General features: G+C 39.9%; 1 protein-coding gene across 5 annotated transcripts; it reads right to left on the bottom strand.

The window, feature by feature from the left end:
- Positions 1 to 576: 576 nt before the first annotated feature.
- dtna (dystrobrevin, alpha) lies at positions 577 to 17,314 on the bottom strand. Of its 5 annotated transcripts, XM_025052612.1 has the most exons (23): positions 15,077 to 15,405; positions 12,884 to 12,951; positions 11,878 to 11,958; positions 11,563 to 11,776; positions 11,340 to 11,425; positions 10,730 to 10,884; positions 10,548 to 10,653; positions 9,428 to 9,594; positions 9,060 to 9,184; positions 8,481 to 8,489; positions 7,569 to 7,652; positions 7,273 to 7,341; positions 6,598 to 6,693; positions 6,064 to 6,145; positions 5,643 to 5,737; positions 5,173 to 5,286; positions 4,537 to 4,668; positions 3,258 to 3,412; positions 2,854 to 2,943; positions 2,671 to 2,767; positions 2,366 to 2,483; positions 1,857 to 1,895; positions 577 to 1,744 (listed from the first exon to the last, which is right to left on the bottom strand). In XM_025052612.1, exons 1-22 carry the CDS (start codon positions 15,091 to 15,093, stop codon positions 1,878 to 1,880), a joined length of 2,178 nt encoding a protein of 725 aa, XP_024908380.1. In that variant the 5' UTR covers positions 15,094 to 15,405; the 3' UTR covers positions 577 to 1,744; positions 1,857 to 1,877. The 5 variants fall into 5 exon arrangements, with proteins under 5 accessions (XP_024908380.1, XP_024908376.1, XP_024908377.1 ...); XM_025052608.1 differs by lacking the exons at positions 577 to 1,744; positions 1,857 to 1,895; positions 2,366 to 2,483; ... (2 more) ...; positions 3,258 to 3,412; positions 15,077 to 15,405 and adding an exon at positions 17,002 to 17,314 and having other exon boundaries at positions 4,007 to 4,668; XM_025052609.1 differs by lacking the exons at positions 577 to 1,744; positions 1,857 to 1,895; positions 2,366 to 2,483; ... (2 more) ...; positions 3,258 to 3,412; positions 7,273 to 7,341 and having other exon boundaries at positions 4,007 to 4,668; positions 15,077 to 15,412.
- Between the last annotated feature and the right edge of the window lie 1,335 nt (positions 17,315 to 18,649).

Raw genomic sequence — 18,649 nt, forward strand, 5'->3', positions numbered from 1 at the left:
TAAAAATGTACTATTCTTTAGTGTTTTTTGCGGTGGGAGCTCTTACCTAACAGAGCAACAACAATATCACTGGTTTGCTTTTTGTGTTTTGTTTGCATATTTTCCCATTCTGTGCATGGGTTTCCCCTTGTACTTCAGTCTCTTCCTATAGGATTAGGTTAATTTATCATCTGAAATTAACAATATTTCGGAGTGTCGACCAGTGAACTGTCTAGGTGTAACCTACCCCTCACATGACCATGAAAGGGAAGTGGCAAAAATAGATGGATGTTTAGATACGTTTGTATACAACAATAATAAAAATCAAATATCTTTACACTAGTTTCAAATACTGCTAAAACTGCTTAACTAAAAAAAAAACTCTCCTCGTATGAATGTGAGATTCAGAGCTGGATGGCTGCTTTTATGTTACCTCAGATGGTGGCTCTGTGTGATGAATTATAGACAATGGGCTGAGGGCAGCCAGCAGTGCATTTATGACAGATAATAAATGTGCACTGCCAAACCAAGCCAATTGAAGTGTGCCGTTCTGGAATGGAAAATGAAAGAGAGAAGGAGTTCATAGGCAAGAATTGTGATATTGTGTCAACACTTTATTATGCATCACCACCATGCAAAATCACTGCTATGAACTTGCTCAAAAATCAAACTAGATATATTTCACACATTTATGATTTTAGATTGGCTTGCCACTGTTCTCAAAGTGACAGAGTAAAGTTTCACACACACTCGGGAAACACATTACCGAGTGTGTGCGGGCGTAGGTGTTTTGTGTGCAAGTCATGCACAGATTCGAATAAGAGCACTGACGTTAACGAATGAGGAGACGACGAATGATCTGTGATTGAGCCTTAATTCATAAACCATTAATAGTAAACACTATTTGTTACCAGTACATACCGGTATCTTACCAGTATACGCCTTTGACCTATTTGGAGACGTGTGTGTCACATCCTTTTCGTCCCTATGTGTTAAGACATTTTTGATCTGTCTTTAAGTCAACATTTTTGCGCCAACAGTGTAAAATCTGTTACTGTTTAATCACATCCCGCTTGTTCGCTACATGCTGCGTTGACAGTCTGAACAAACTCTCTGAAGAGGTCATCCAGTCAGTTAAGGCAGGGTGCATTGGTATCGTATGTGAAGTAAAACAAACCTACATAATCAACAACCATTTGCCTTTTTCCACAAAAACGATTAAAAAATACAAAAGCCACATGACATCAACAGTGAGAAATAGGAGAAATAGCCATATATCAAAGCAAAAAAACAAAACAAAAAACACAAGGCTAGAATTTCACATTTACAAAAGAATGCAATTGATGTCATTAACAACTTCAAGTCCAGTGTAAGTTTGAGATTCCATAACCTGATTCAAAGTCACTAAAAATCAACTCAGACCCATTAGAATTGAAACAATTGCCACCCCATGAACATCATGTTTTGATGTACAATGCAAATAAGTCCCCAATAATTAAAATAATACTAAAATAAAAATTGAAATCATATAGTTTTTATGGCACCTGTGGTATTATTGACAGTTCAATAATTAATCTCTTTACATTAGCTCACAGTTTCACCTTAAATATGTGGTTGGTTAAAAATATATATCTTTACATAAATGTATCCTGTGGTGAGACTTGTTTTTTTTTTTCTACACAGGTTCTTTGTTTTTTTAGAATGCCAGAGCCCAGTGTTGTCGTGTCCAGTGTTTTCTACTTGTGTTGCTTTTCATATTGCTCACCTGCATGAAAAAAAGAGACTCTGTTAGATTGTACTTAGCTCTAACAAGTACAAAGAAAATAAATGTTGATGTGGTTATAATATGAAAAATATTCCTCATTTTAAAAACTTACCAGTCCCGTGAACAAACATAGTTACTGCTGCAGAGTAACCTGTAAAAAGCAAATTCAATAGCTTAGAATTAGAAATAATGTACATATACATCTTTTATCTTCCTTGCAGTGGATTACACAGCTTTAGTTATGTTATCTTTAGCTGTGTTGGTAGTAATAATAATCATAAGCAGCTGTGTTGGTAGTAATAATAATCATAATAATAGTGCATGTTTTTGTATAGTCTGATGATTGTTTTCCTACTGTGGAGATGATAAAGAAATTTGGCTCCACTTTTTGAGTATCAAAACCGTCAGGTGAAATGGGCTGAACAGACGTATTTTCTGTCCCTTTTTTCAGCTTCATTTGCAATCACCAGAGCATCTCACCACTAATGGATGACTTTACAACCACTCAGAATTGTTTTCTGCATATTAAACTATGTATTGTAGTTTTTGGGGTTCTATTTTCCTACAGTTACAGCCCTAACCATGACATTTCCTCTTTCTCTGCTTCAGTCTGGTTCTCACCATGCATGTCTTTTCCGGCTCCTGCCTGTGCTTTATGAGCTCGTCCAACTTGAACTCGTCATCCAGCTGCCGCTCCAGGTCATGCTCAAAGCAGTCCTCGTCTACAGCACTGGCCCTCCTGCAGTACAGTGGTTTGATATGAGACCAAAGGTGAGCGCCAGGGGAAGCCCGGTTTCTTCAATTGTCTTTTAAATACTATGAAAATATTCAATTGATGGCTAAGCAGTCCTACAGACATTTGTTTACAGTGGTTTGGACAACTGAAGATGAGCTGAGCGCTGAAGCATACAGAACGGGATAAAAACCTTGTTTTGTACATGAAGGGGTCTGAGGAGGTCGTGGCCATCAGATCACCACGTCCGTAGTCTGAGTCCACAGTGCTCTCAGTCTCACTTCCTCCCTCTGTTTAATAGGAACACATTAAATCAGTTATTTTTTATATCTCTCAAGGACAAAGAGACAGTGAGCACATTTTTATTAGTTCCTACCAGAATTTAATTCCCTGACTAGTGACGACATGGTGTTGGTGATGGAGTCAGCAGCAATGAGCAGGTCATTCCTCAGATTTCTTCGTGGACCTTTTAAACAAAGGATAAATTAAAAAAAAAAGAAGTCACCATCCACAGAGAGACGGGCAGGAACCTAGAAATTTGGTTTCAAAGTAACTGATGAAGGCGATATAAATACTTCTGCATTGGCATAACAATGTTTTTTGTATTTGTACTTCAGTTCTTTTAACTATGATTATTACTACGAGGAAGTGTTTCTTATTCAATATAATATGATATGATATAAACCAATCAGAATGACAGCTACCTCTGTAAGAATATGTACTGCAAATTTACAGTTCAAGCAAACTATATTCTGCTTCTCAATCCCATACTTTCTTCACCTTGAGCAAAGGCTTCTTGAACGTCCCCTCCCACGCCCATGAGTGAGTCCTGAGGTGTGTGAGTTGGGGTCGTGCAAGCGGAGTCCGAGTGGATGGGTGTGGGTATTGACCGGCTGATGGTGTGACTAGGGGAAAGGGGGGGGGGGGCGGGGAACACACCAGAACAATATAGAACAATATAGTCATGAGGTAAAGTAGTGGAAGACACGACCGTAGAGAAACAGCAAGAGAGTGGAACGGTTCGAAAACCCGAGTCAAAGTGTTTCTTATTAAGGCAAACACAATAAGCAGTAATAAAACTTTTTTTATCCCCTCAGCTCCAAACAGAGCAGTGAACCTCCAGTTAACCCTGGTAAACAACTACAACAACAATTCAGTTTAATAGGTTTTAGTCTCAGTTCTAAAAATCCACACATTACACACATGAAGGGTCATTAAACTGGGTTTTCTTGGAATGCAACACTATTGAGATACACAACATTTTGCATGAATTTTCCAGGCATGACCACAAACCAAACGAGACAAAAACAGTGGTAGGGTTGAGTAAACAAAAAGTCTTTCAGATTGTGTTGGAAAAAAACTATATTTAAAGCATCATTTTCTACTTCAATTTATAATCAAAAAAACTAAAAGTTCCTGAGGTTTTTTTCTAGACAACAACAAAGTCATTTTGCAAACAGGCGTCCAAGTTTCCATTTATAAAAAAACCCAATGCATCACGAAATAATTAAAAAGAATAAATAGAATAAATCAGATTTTTTTGGGATGATTGCCTCAGAAACAGCTCTAACCTTTGTTCACCATTTTCATATATGTGTGTGTATATATATTTATTTATACATACATACTGTATATATGCATAAAAAAGGAAAAATGGTGTTAAGAGGAGTGACTTAAATAGCGCTTGGTTGTTCAGGATGGATGCCCTCTAACGGACATTATGGGTAATTTCTCAGGTCTCCTCATCTGTAAAGTGCAGTGTTTGCTTTACATTAGCTGGAGTGATCAGCCGCAGCTGGGAGAAATTGTAATACAAGGTACATTCATCATCTGGCCATATTGCCCACCACCTGTATCAATATGAGAAGCTACAGCACATGCCCATGTAGTATTATATAAACATGCAAACACAAAAAAAAACTGCAGTATAATTGATTCTGTCCAAAAAGCAAATGTAAAAAAAAAAAAAAAATACTACAAGCACATTTTTGTCTTCAGGAAACAGAGTGTGTCTTTGTGCGGTAATGACGAGGGCGACTTGATTTGTATGTGACTACTGTGCAGTGAGCGTGATGAAAGACACGTTTCTGCTACCTTGAGAAGCATCATTAGCTGCTCCAGCTGCACCATGAGTTCCCTGCGACTCTCCTGCAGACTAGACATTCTTTGTTCCAGCTCATCTTTGCGTTGCCTAACAGAGGAAACAAGGTGTACAGGGTGATGATGTTGTAATGTCATGTCAGCAGGTAAAAAATGGAGAAGTAAGAGGCGCTGTGCCCATCTGTGGTGTCGAAACATTTTGCGTCGCACAGAAAACACACAAAGTTAAAACACAAGTGTGAATTCTACTGCAGCCCAAGACAGAGACTTGGACTGAGACTAACAGATTAGTTATTAATAATAATAATAATACTGTGACTGAATGATAACATTGAAAACAAGTATGAAAAATAACAGGTAAACCTTTATAGTATTTTCTGACCACTATTAATGTATTTTAATTTATTTCCAGGTTAAACTTATGCTGTATATTTTTTGTATATTTACATGTTGCATATTTGTGTCATGGTGTCAGATGTTGTAAATGATGATGCTCATCTGCCAACATGACTAAAGTCAAATGGCCAGACTTCACTCTATCTTTCTTCCAGTTTTCCGTTTCGAGGTCCCGCCCTCTCTGGTGCTGAGCAGTTACCTGAGAAGACGGAGCTCAGCCAGCAGAGTTGGATTCTGCTGAGCTTTGTCAGGAGGTGGTTGTGACGCCTCCTCATGCTGGAGGCGCAGACGCTGGATTTCCTGCAGAATTTCTCTGCGACGGCAGACAAATATAAATCAGTAAACATTGTGAAATGTTTTTTTTTTTTTACTTTTGTACAGACTGTATTTTTATGTATCCTTTACTTAAGCAGTTAGTAGCCATCAACTGAGTATACTTCAAAGAATAAGAATAATAAAAATGTGTTTGCTTTTAAATAAACACATGTTAACTTTGGTTTTCTATTTCCAGAGGGACTGAAAACAATACCAGTGACTGTTTTAGGTGATGACGTGACACACTGTAGGTAATCCATGTGCTTTCAGTTCAGTATTTATTTCTGTCTTGGCATTCCTCTGGAGACAAAGAGCAAAGGGCTGAACAGTCTCAGAAAGCCAGTCATCCCTAACCTGTTTTTGCTCTCCAGCTCAGCAATGAGCTGCCTCTGCTGTTTGTTGGCATCCAGAGAACAGGGCAGGTCTTTGGGGACGCGCTGCTGTTGAGCCTGTTGGTGAAACCAAGCAAGGGACAACACGTGAGCTGGCTCTACCTCAGGATGATGTCACCCGCTTCCTGAATTCATATCTCACAAAGGGAAACACAAAGGTCGAGCCACCGAACATCCGTCAAGACCTCTTAAAAATTACATCAGTGCGCAGGCACAAGAGAAGTGACCGGTGCCCTTTGACATTTAAGCAATAACACGAACAGACAGTGACAGCACAGGTTAAAGCCTCTTCTTATCAAGGACAGGGTTTTTTCCTGATCTGGAGCCTGATAAACTCCAACATATTATTGGATGTCTAGTATCGTTTAGATATTTAATCTCACCGCAGCATCAGCAGCCAGTCTAGCAGCATAGCGGGCAATGAGGCTGTGCTCTTCATCTTGATGGTTACTGCTCTCGAGCAAGCTGATCAAGAGGAAAATAGAGATGGGAGTCACAACATGACACAGTTAATGACACACAGCAGAAGAGATGTTAAATATGCAGCAAGGAAACAAGGAAAAGTCAAAGATAGAAAACACACAAACACACAACTCTCTTTAAATAGTGTGTCATTACAACAAATATAGAGTAGTCGTTTTGAAGGGATTAGATGGTCATATTAATGCAGTCAAACCTAATGACATTACTAGAATGTATACAGTAAGGCTGCCGGCTTCGTCCTTCCATCAGTTTTGGGATCCTTAAGACCTTTCGGACCTCGGGTTTCACTGGTAACATTTGTGTGAAAACGAGGATTTTTCTGTCAAACTGTCCAACAGCATGCATCATTAGTACTGCCAGACATTCAGAGTAGGTTTTAAGTGAAGGACAATGACGTTCTGCGGCACAGCACACAAGCCTCCACACCCACTAACCATGTGTTGGGGTTGTTTTGGAGTAGTGTGACATAGAGGCCGATCAGAACATGTTCGTCTGCAAGTCTATCTGCAACATCAAGGTTGTAGTTCAACCTGGAACAGTGGAGGGAGCGTTTTTATAAAACAATGTTACACAGACAAAAGAGAGAGACAGAGAGAGAGACAACAGAAACCACAGAGATCAGGATGAGGACAGATCAGCTGAAATGCAGCCTTTCATGGCTGACTAGATAGAAACAAGGCCATATTATGTTTGGGAGAGCCACCGCCGATGAAGGCCAGGGCCAAAGAATAAAGACTGTGTTCATGAACTGTATGAGCGTCATGCACTGTTGGAAGCTCCAACCAGCACTGATCACTCAGTCCTCTGTTATTAAAAAAAGTCGTTATTTTTTTAGGTCACACACACTCTCCTGTACATATGAAACATGTAGAGTCACTTTATTGAAATTTTGAAATTTGAATTGTATGATGTACACTTCATCTGACGTCACTAAAACAGCTCCTCTGGTTTAACAACTCTCTACAAGACCACCAGTTTAGTAACAGTGTCCTCAAGGCAAATTAGCACTCCCTGGTTCATATCCTGTAATTATTTATCATTTATATTAGTTCACACATGCATTAGAGTCATAATAAAGGCACTCTCAAATGCACACCTGTGTCACTTACCCTCTCCCTCTCAACAGATGTGGAGCAGCCCCAGTCAAGGGCTTTCTCTGCTCAACATCATTATTCTTGCTGTAAGGCAAGCCATTTATATTCAGTGCCATGAAACCACAAAAAGGCATAGGGACAACACACAGAGACACACACACACACAGAGAGAGATACGATAAAAGAAAATAGAGACGTTGTGGGTCAAAGAGTGGTTCTACAGAGCGCAGGCCTTCAGGGACCGTGGCCAACTGAAAAGATCTGTTGTCAAATCCAGGGCGTCTATTGTCCCTGCTGTTTTGTTCACTCACTTTTTGGTGGAGTAAGGGTTCCCTGATGTCGGCATGGAGTGGGAGAAAGAGTAGTCGTTAGGGACGTTCACCGGTCTTGGAGGCCTGCACAGAAACAAACAAAGTAAAGTTAAATGTTATTAGAGATATGAGACGGATTACCTCAACACCACACATGAAGAGCTCTAGTTTATTGATACAATTAGTGATGGTAAGAGATGGGTAACATTAATGGTTGAATTGTTCTAGTAATAGTGCTGGTGTGAGGATTGTTCAGATTGATTTGTTTTGGTGTTTTATGACCGTATTTGTGTCTATATATGTGTATATGTATGCAGTTAATATTTGCCTTTTCAAAAATGGTAAGTAAAATATAATCAAATCATCCTTGAAGTGATGCAAAAATATACAATATTTAAATTTTTTTAAAATCTACGTCACTGGTGGCCATGAAAGATGCATTTCGAAAAAGAAATCGTGGGCCATACAAAACCTATCCAAATGCTGCACATTTCTCTGATTTGTATTAAATTGCTCTGTGACCCACTTTTGGTCGCTGTTTGTGAAATGCTTCACGACTGTCACTGGTTTGACGCATTCATCTTTTGGCCAAGTTGTAGGTTTTGCTGTTGCCTTCAGTTAAGAGACTGAACAGAGATTTCCCATTCTTTCACTTCACTTAAACACACCGTCACACTCCAGTGGATTAACTGTACATTATTCAGTTAATAGAGATAAAAGTCGCCAGTTTGACACCCATCCCTACCTGAGATCTAGTCAACGATTAAAACATGCAATGACTTAAAGGAGAGACGACTGGGTCAACAAACACGGTGATAGTGATTCAAAATAATAATAATGAGTAAAAAAAAATGATGCCCCATAAAACATATTAATTTGGAAATGTCAAACAGTAGAAAAACAAAAACTCACCACGTATCTCTATTTTGAGCAGAATAAAAAAACAGGAGAAGGGACAACAATAAAGTTACAATACAGTACAAAACAGTAGAGGCAGAAAGTGCAGTTTCAGGATAAACAGTGCATTTGATCATTAAATGCATAAATAAATGTCATAGAAAGGCAGGATTTAAAAGCAGTAGAAAAGAGTCAGTCTTCACAGACTGCTGGTGTTCAAATGGTGTTTTTGGAGATTATATCATACATGTGAGTGAAAAGTAGATATCTAAAGAACCGAGAAAGATTGTTTAAAAACTAAATTATCAAATAAACATAGGGTGTGCACATTAGCAACAAAAGCAGCTGAAGCTTTGGATTTTTATCTGATTAGGTTGTTATCAGCAGGTGCACTCCTTTGTCTGCTTATTTATAAGGAAATGCAAATGTGCAGATCACTATCCTTCCTGAGGCTATAATTTAGCCTCATTGATCAGTGGAACCAATACACTTTAGACTGAAGAGGAGCCACAGGATAAACATCAGCTGAGGGCTGAAACCAGGCGTTTCAAAACGGGCCACATTTGCCCGGGGCGGGGGGGCAGATGAACTTACACAATATGAGCTAGGTTGAACGGTTCCTCTGGCGTCTCCAGAAACATGGGGTGAAGAGGCTCTCCACTGGTTGCACAGCTCAGCGACTTACTGAGCGCGCGGGATAACTTCTTAGCAGGGGATTTCTGGGGGAAACAAAGCAGTGAGGCACAGACTGTGAGGACGACGGAGACACTGCTTTACTTTTAGCACACGTGACAACGAGGTGGCGACCAACGCCGTCACCTGCGTTGAACAATTGCCGCTCTCTACGACGTGGTGAAGCAGTGCGAGAATAGCCACCATGACTGGTCCGGTGCAGACACACCCCCCTCTGCCCGCCCCTCTCCCCTCCTCTTGCTCCCTATGTCACCTCCCCCACCTCTTACCCATGACGTGTACTCCTTCATTTGGTGCTGGTTGCTATGGGAACCACTGGCATGCCCCCTCCAGAAGCAGTCCTGACAGAGCTGGTAATTATGACATTGCTGGCAGCGGTAGCGGAAGCCCATCATACTCTCAGTATGGCAGTAGGAGCATTCGACCGGGTGAAAGACTGCAGGGAGGAGAGAACGGATCAGAGACACAAAGACACACACTCACACAGACTCACTGACTGACACAGACACATGTACACAAGCGAATGTGGCAGCAACCACAGATGTTTTGCACCTTTAAATAACATAAATGTGAAGCGTGCATGTATTCTTGAAATTTTGTATAAAACATAAAATAACACAAAAGGTAGAAGATATCTGCAGCAACCTTGTAATCTGCATGTATTTGTTATGTACGTGTAAAATTACCACGCAAAGATTCACGACATTATTGGTAGCGTGTCATTCTATCTGTTGATACCTACGTAGGCTGAGAAACTGACCAACAAATGCAGCAAGGTTTTTACACTGCCGAGCCATCCATGCACTGAGCAGACAGCCTTCAGTCTCCTCACACAGCTGACGTCATGCTCCTGCACCACAGCTGAGCCATTAGCATTCCAGATAAAAAGCTAACCAAGAGCTAAGACAACACGCTCTCCCAGACGTTAGACAATGACAGCAAAGTTGAAATTCACAATCTGTGCCCAGCCAATAACACGGATCATTCTATTCAACAGAGAGAGTGGAAAAGATTCACTAGAGAAAGTAAAAAGACAACAAATGATGACATATAACATGGGCCGCTGAGTGATACTCAACGCTCCATGCTTGCAAATACTAACACAAACCTTCTTCCAAACTCTTGAAAGGCAGATGCTGCAGATTGAAATATTCATGAAGTGTGAACATGTCACAAAGTTACTTTAGCTCATATGGAGGTGGACTGTGACGATGAGTGCATCACTAACACCCTCTCATGCAGGGGGTGCGATGTGCATTAGCGTTGTCTTTATCATTCGTGCGGGGGTGTGTCTGCCTGAGTGATCAGAGTGACTCAAGTTCGTGATGAACTTCACGGCCGTCCTCCAGCACTGATGCTAGGCCTCTAGATGTTTATAAATATTCTCACCGTTCTCCACGTTGGCGAGCCGATGCATGAGCGGCAACCACACCAGACACTGAGGAGGCGGGTCTGACATCAACGTATCCAGGAATGTGTTGAGCGAGACCTTTTTCTGTAGAGGCGCAGCACAGAGGAGATTCACCCACACCGTTGAAGCCGGAGCAATCACACATCTGCTTAACACTCACCTGTTGTGCGAAGCAGCCTCTCGCCGCTTGTTCTGTGTAACCGAAAGACGGCCCCTCGAAAACCACCATGGGTAATTTCAGGACCTCCCTCAGAAATTGGTCAAACTGTGACTGTGCCATTATTCCAGCAGAATCTGAAATCTGGGAAAAAATATCTGGAAACAACACAGGGGGAGATTATGCAAATTAATCAAACTAATTACCCACCCAGTCAGCTAATTACAGTGTTACACAATACAATTATCCCAGTTATTTGTGAAAACAAATCAAAGTAAAGCAGTTATTCAAACAAGATGTTATTGCACACCCTGAGATGGCTCTGCCTTTCTGCTTCTTACATGCTGTTACTGCAACTTTAAATTACCAGATTATGTCATAACTCTCACACAGTGACTAATGACTTCTTACTTTTTGGGCCAGTAGACATAGAAAAAAAAACACGTGCGGAAAAAGTAACATTAGATTTGTAGTTTAAATAGCAATACGCTGCTGAGACTAGCACAAACTGAGCCAACTTTATAAGGACACTGCGTTGATTAATCACAGGAGGAAGTGTTGGTTTTCAATTTCATTTTTCACAATTTAAAAACCAAAATAAGGTTCTTCTTACATCTTAATTTGTCCAGGATTTTCCCTCCACAGATGGTCGCTAGTGCCATCTTCACAACAAAGACAGATATCTTGCCGAGGCTGTCCCTAAAATGTGCAAAATACATTTTAATTTGTGCAGATTAACATTTTAAATATTTTAATTATTAGCCAATATAATTAACAAAACAAAACAAAGAATAGTAGTCAACCAGCCAGTGTTGCTCATCTCACAGGTTACTCACGGGTCATAGGCCGCTAGCAGGAAGTTGAGCAGCAGGCTGATGGACTGATCTATGTTGATCTGGTGGGTGGTGGGCATGCGTTTGTTCAGCTGGTAAAAAATGGTGGAGACCACCATCTCCAGACGAGCCACAGAGAGCTCCGTGTTGAGGTCCATGGTGTTGAGCCCGTTCTCCCGAAAAGCCTCGATGACATTCCAGATGTCCACCAAATGCACTGAAGAGCCAGCAGGAAACACACACACACCAAATATAAGCGATAATGCGAGGTGAACAGTAGGGTTGTAGTCAGTTTAAAAAAAAAACAAACATACTTACAGTTGCATTTCTTCTGCACAAATCTGAGTTTACAGGCTGTTCTGTACGTTGATAATCGTATAGAATCCAGATCCTGAGCCCCTGAAGGAAAAGTTCACTTTCAGAAAATCATAATAAAATGACATTAGAAAATAATTATAGTCATAGAGTATATTTATATTGTGGTAACAAAAACGTTTCTTCTAAGAAATCAGCTACTGCACCTGTTAAACTGGGAGGAAAGTGTGTGGTTGTGATGTGTATGCCAATAAAACTTTGTCATAGTATAATTTCATTTCTATATGAGATGCATTCGAAGTCAGTGCCTTCGTGGACCAGTAAACTGCAGAGTTGTCGGCAACAATTTTCTAAGGTCAATAAGTCGTTCTAAGAGCGTTTTATAATAAAAATTCTGCTTCTCTAACTCCAGCACTGTACACTGCAGAGGCAAAATGTTGATAGTCACCTGGTTTGGACACAGTAAACAATATATGTATTTAATAATTATAGACTTTATAACCCAAATTGTTAGTTGAATAATGGTTAAAAAAATGCATGTGACAACCACATATGAAAACAATTAATTCACCTCAAAATGTTGCTCCTTCCTATGTTCAGTACAAACAATGATAAAATAAACTTTTTAAACTTATTATTTAAAACTTAAGTATTTAAAAATTAATTAAAATTATTCATTAAATGAAGTAACAAAAGTTCTGAAAAGGTAAAAAGGGAAACTTCAGCATTAATGATCCCATAAATAAATAAACAGGGCCATCTCTAAACTGTTGAAAAAGCAATAAAACAGGACAAAGAAACAGAACTGTATTTTATGTTGTGTAAAGAGTAAAAAGTGAATGTGCTCCAGTCACAGGGCCCGTCAGTCTGTGTTTAAAAAGCATTTGGTCGACACAAGGAAAGAAAAATAGCCTTCAGTGAAAGTTACAGGAGATATTTGCCATTTTTATGGCCAGTGTGTAAAACAGCTCGGTATAAATCACGCGGCGACGTGTCCGGGAGCACTTACTCATCTCCACAAACAGTTGCCTTCTATCTGCCATGTTGTCGCCTCTCTGCCCACAGTCTTCAATCATTCTGGTCAGGGAGAGGAAAAGAACAGTCAGAGAACATGTGCTGCAGTTATGTTCCATCTACACCATAACGGTTGATCATTGAAAACACACTACTTTATAATAACTGTTGACGTTAAACTGTGGTCTTGCAAAGTGAAAAATAAATGCTATGCAATACAGCACAGCAATAAAACACAATGAAAACGTAATAATAATTCCCCATAATTATTACCCATACAAATGGATGCAGAAGATGCAGATTCACACATGTAGCCGGGGCCTCTCCTCAGTTCACAGTTCATATTAATCATAACTCTAACCCCAGCCCTAATCCTAATCATCATCCTATAATTTAGCTTCACTTCTCTTTTCTTCTTTCATCATCGTTGATGTTGCGTCTTTAAACATGGGGGCGGGGCTTAGTGCCAACTCCAAAACCTACAGCACGGCAGCTCCGTGACTGAGGCATTGTGAATGACGGTGGGCAGGCAGTGATAGGGTTGAGGTGTGTTGATTTTGTGTCTGTAGTTATCACTGACTGTCTTAACCTACAGCTCAAGTGTTTCATGCCATAGAAGTTCCATTATAATCTGTGGCTTTTGAAAAGCTGGACAAATACGACATCACAATTTCCCAAGCAGACAGTCCTAATGCTACAGGTCCTGGTTGTGTTACCACCAGTGGACACTGGACAATTGCTATTTGATGGGAGAGGTAAAAAAGTACCTGACTGTGTGAAATACAGGGTACCCAGTGCATTCAGTCAGAACAACCAGGGGCACTACAACTCATTGTGCCCAACGGGGGGAATCAATGGGCCATTTGGTCCACGTAGCAGGTTAATTTAGCCGGGGGGAGGCCATGGGGGGGTTGGACATAAGAAAGCAAAAGGACAAGACTTTGAAAGGGGCAGAGCAGCAGAGAATGCTCACACTATGCCTCGCTGCACAATGTCCAAGGCAATCTAATACACCTAGTCATGTGGTTTGTTGCCATGGCAGCAAAGAACCCAGCCACTCTGTTCGTAAAAACATAGCACCACACGGCCATCCCTCCACACACACACACACACACACACACAAACACCTTTCACTGCAGACAAAGTTTCTTTTACAAACTACGTGGGAGTAAGTTTGTGCTCTAGTTAATATCTTCTGTGATAGCGCTCAGTGGGACGACAGTTAAAACTCAGTGGCACGTCTTGGGCGAGTGGATTGAAAGCACTTTTTCTGCAAAACAGTCATTCAGGCGTGTTATTTCAAATTACTCTGACAGTAATTGGCAGACCTGAATATTATGGTGCAGTTGCCCGTGGTGCAGAAATTAGAATTATCCCCGTGTTCAATTGAAAATAACTGCACAGATTTTCTTTTTGCTACTTTTCTTCAATTTACACTGTTTTGTATTTTTGTTTTTTGCAGTCAGATTTACAGCTCAACTCAATCATTAAGCACATACACAAACCTAAATATAGCTCAAAGGCCTCAAAATAACCTGTTTAAAAAAACAACAAAAAAACTAAAGATATTTTAGAACTACAACCTAACTGACATCACAACATTAGCCATACAGAAAGATAATCTGTAAACTGACTAAAAATTACCAAGGAAAAAAAAGGGGAAAGGGAAAAAACTAAAATTTAACTTGGCAGTAGTGACAACCTTTAATATAATCTTTCTAAATATAATATTACTAAGAAGACACTGTATGTTTCTGCAGGAAATTATGTCATTAATTGTCACAATGAAAAATCCAGGTGATTAAAACTGGCTTAAATGTTTATAATGCAATGCAAAAACAACAGGAATGACAAATCGCTGCTCCACTCTTGGGTCAATGATAAATGAAACTACAAGTGTAAATCACAGATGTTCATGTAAAGTATCTGATGTCCACGGTCCACTACAGTATATCACCATGAACGTATTACACCATCTCATCCATCACTTACAGTTTAAACAACTGTTAATGTGTATAAATATATGTAATGTTTCCATAGATTAACATCAATGTTCTTTTCCACCTCGGCAACACCGGCTAGGTGGCCTCCTCTAGTCTGAACGGTACAATCTACTGCAGACATTAAACCAGCAGAGGCAGGAAACGCTACGGTTAGGCAGAGAAACGAGATGGTCAGCATGCCGTACCTTTCATGAAGCCCCATGGCTGAACTCCTTTGCCTTTTCAAGCTGAGTTGGTTCTCCTTTTAGCAACAAGCCTATTTCTATCAAGAAAAACATTAAAACAAAAGTGTCTCAAAAGCAGGAGACCGACTGATGATATCTGAAATTAGAAACTGTCAGCGAGGATACAGCCCGCCGCTGCCTCTATCTTTAACTACAAATGAGACGGCTCCACATTCTTGTAGAGCTTTACTGGCTCTCCAGTTGCTGACCCCAAACCTCAGCGCTGGCATGGGCCCAGCAAACATTAGTCTTTCTCTGTAGCACTGTGGCATTAACAACATTTAATAAATAACTACCCCCAAAAGAGCAACTCTTTGTTTACAGTCCCACTAACTTTGCAGAGGAACTTTCATACTTTCACAGTAATGACTCACAGAGTATTTGGACTTGACAAATAATATCCCCTCTCTTCAGTCTTTTGTTAATGCACTGAGTCCACGAGTGAGGCTTCTTGATTCATGTGTAGCAACACACTGTCAAAAACACAAACTTGAGTATGTAAAGAGCAATCTGTGTTTGTCTGGCTCGGTACAGGACACAGCAGCTGTTGCCACTGATTGGGCCAGAGTTATTTTTACATCATCGGACTGTAAACTACACAGGCATCCCAATATGCTAATCCTCTTTCCTGACGAAAACCTACATCGCTGATTTAAAAGGAACTCAGGTTGTAAGTGTTGAAGTACAAGCAGTTTGAAGATAGGGAACTCCTCTGTCCTTCCTGTCTGGTACCAGTCGCTGATGTCTGTGGCAGGGCCCTGTTGACGATGATCACCATGGTTTCTGCCAGAAAAAGGCCAATCCTTCAGGACCCTGATGTTTAATGGGATCACACCTACAAATTAGCACTGATGACAATGCTGTTTTCCTGTAAATGACACGGTGGTTTCGCCCTCAGCCATGTTTGTTTGTTTGTTATCCTGTCTGTTTGTCTGTCATATTTTAAAGCAGATTTAGACAAACCTTTATACACATACAAGTTACAGCCATCAGGAAACACTGATAGAAATGGATCAAATATGTGTCTGATTTAGCAGTGTATCAGACTCTGGGAAAAGTTATCCTTCAACAGGTCTCTCCATCATACTGTACTTTTTCTAGTTGAATTTGGTGCATAGATAGCAACTGCTACTTGTTAGTAGGTATTCAGTTTTTTTTTCTCCAGTCCCCAAATCCTCCAAAAATCAAATATCTATCCATCTTGACCTTTGAACTCCTCTTTGGTCATCAGTTAGAGAAAAAATAGTGGCATGTGTTTGTAGCCAATTTCTGGGCCCCACTATGGAACACTCCTGGTGTTTTTCCAAAACCTCACCTTGCAACTTTAACCTGCACCTGATATGACTCTGTCCTGTTCTTACATATGTTCTAATTTTTCAAGCTAAAATATGCAAACGTTGCAGTTCTACTAGACAAACCGTGTTTTTAAAAAATAAATACTTTTAGATTCCCTAGATTATTTCTACATATTACACAATTCCTAACAGACACTCTACAGCATTGTTGTCATCAATACTCTCTAGGATAAACAATAATGATAGTACTAATAATGATGATGATGATGATGATGATGATGATGATGATGATAAAAACAGACGACTGACAAAGACTGACTGACATTCACTTGTCATGTTGGTGACACCTGTACGGTCGACAGACGCAAGATTTTGTCGTTTCACCAGTCTGCCAGGACGACCCGTTCTTTATGAAAATATTATGAGAATAAAACAATGATGTCGTTTTATTCCATTGTCTCCGCCGTAACTTGAAGGGTAAACTCAGAGTGACAAAGTAGGTTAAGATCGCTGCTGTGCAGCTCTACAGCCTGTGTTGTAGCAGCAGCAGCAGCAGCAGCAGCAGCAGCAGTGCACTTGCACAGGACTTACCAGAATTTATATCGAGGCATGTTTTCATGCACCATCACTGTTTCCTCTTCACAGAAGTCGGACTGCCGCTGTGGTGTCGCCACGCCGCTTCCCTCAAGGCTTCTTTGGTGTGAGGTCCCGCTGCATCGGTGCTGCACGAAGTCTTCTGCGGAAAAGCTGGACGGCGTTGTGTGGAAATTTTCAGCAGCAGCAGCAGCAGCAGCAGTGGCTGAGATCAGAAACACAGGCAGCACTCACCTCCAGTGTGTGGCCTTCACGATGACGTAATGCGGGATCTCTCCGCTGACGTCACCGTGGCCCGACTGCAAAATGTCTCATGAAAATAAATAAATAAATAAAAACATTTTTGTGATGTCATCTTAGTAAGATCTGTATCCTGTCAACTTGAGTAGCAATACAATCACTGTATGATACTATACTACAATACATTTACATTTTACTAGGGTATTACTATAATAGATATTACTGATTATATTACTATAGCACCAATTTTAATATTATATTATAGTATATATTAAAATATTTATATTATTGCTGTCATTATTGCATCGTTAGTTTGCACACTAATTAGATTCAGTTTTTACCTTTAGAATCTGTAGGTCCGCCCCTGATCCATTGTAATGCAATTAAAATAAAACCATTAAAAAAAAATCTAATATCTTTAGACGTGTTTTACCATCTTTTACTTAAGACTTTTTTTCAATTTTATTTTTCATTTTTCATGAGAATTGTATCATCAATTCCAGTTATCTTCATAAAGATCTTTTGGCCTGAGAGAATGTGTGTGCTTTGTGATTATGTTTTAATTACTTTTGTGTGTATTCATGCAATGTAAATATTTATATGATGTCAGTACATTTTATTTGTGCTGCACTGAAAAAAATGTGCATGTATTATGCTACAACAAATTCATAGGCACATGCAGGTTCCTATGGTGTTGTGTGTACGTACTCTGGTTTGGGACACAGGAACCACTGAGCCATTGTTCAGTCTTATCAGTTACATCTGCTTTTCCTACAGTGGCATCTGCTTCACAGACACGTGAAAACGTGTGTGTTCTCCAACAGCCTATGGATTACATGAGAGACAAAGCAATGGGTGAGAAACAATACATCATACACATCAACCAACCAAACGTTCTTTTATTGAATGTGTAGCCGAGTCACACCCTTCAAACAAAGGCACCAATATAGTCCTGAGGCTGCTGCTGACACTGACTGCTGAACACTGATAGAGTTCTTGAACAGACACTGATGAACAGCCTAATGTAGCACTGATACTGCGGTTTTGAACAGTCACTGGTGCACTAGAAAAGTCAGTGGAACATCTGAACTTGTCCATGTCCATTTAAACAGTTACAGGTATCAATAAACTCATTAAATATTAGAAATTTTTAAAACAAATGTTTTATATTTTATTAAATGTGTTTCTAAATATATTATGTACATTTAGAGTTTTACTATAATGTATTATTATTATTATTATTATCATTTTTCTTGTTGTTGTTGTTTTTTCCGGCGTTCTAACACAACCACTGGTATTCTTAAACATTTAGTTTTAATTTTTAGCAGTCACCTTGAACAGTCCCTGATACTGTGGTTTTGAACAGACGCTGTAACGCATCAACAGTCTGTGGTGCTCTTGAACG

This window comes from Cynoglossus semilaevis, chromosome 20, assembly GCF_000523025.1.
Source record: "Cynoglossus semilaevis isolate Cse_v1.0 chromosome 20, Cse_v1.0, whole genome shotgun sequence".
In the NCBI taxonomy this organism is placed as follows: domain Eukaryota; kingdom Metazoa; phylum Chordata; class Actinopteri; order Pleuronectiformes; family Cynoglossidae; genus Cynoglossus; species Cynoglossus semilaevis.

Bases quoted from the DNA above. Each gene is read 5' to 3' on its own strand.
- dtna (XM_025052612.1), bottom strand. The intron at 6,146-6,597 runs GTTAGTGGGTGT...CCTCTTGATCAG, and splicing joins CAAAACAACCCCAACACATG to CTTGCTCGAGAGCAGTAACC. The intron at 5,287-5,642 runs GTTAGGGATGAC...CTGCCGTCGCAG, and splicing joins GAGCTGGAGAGCAAAAACAG to AGAAATTCTGCAGGAAATCC.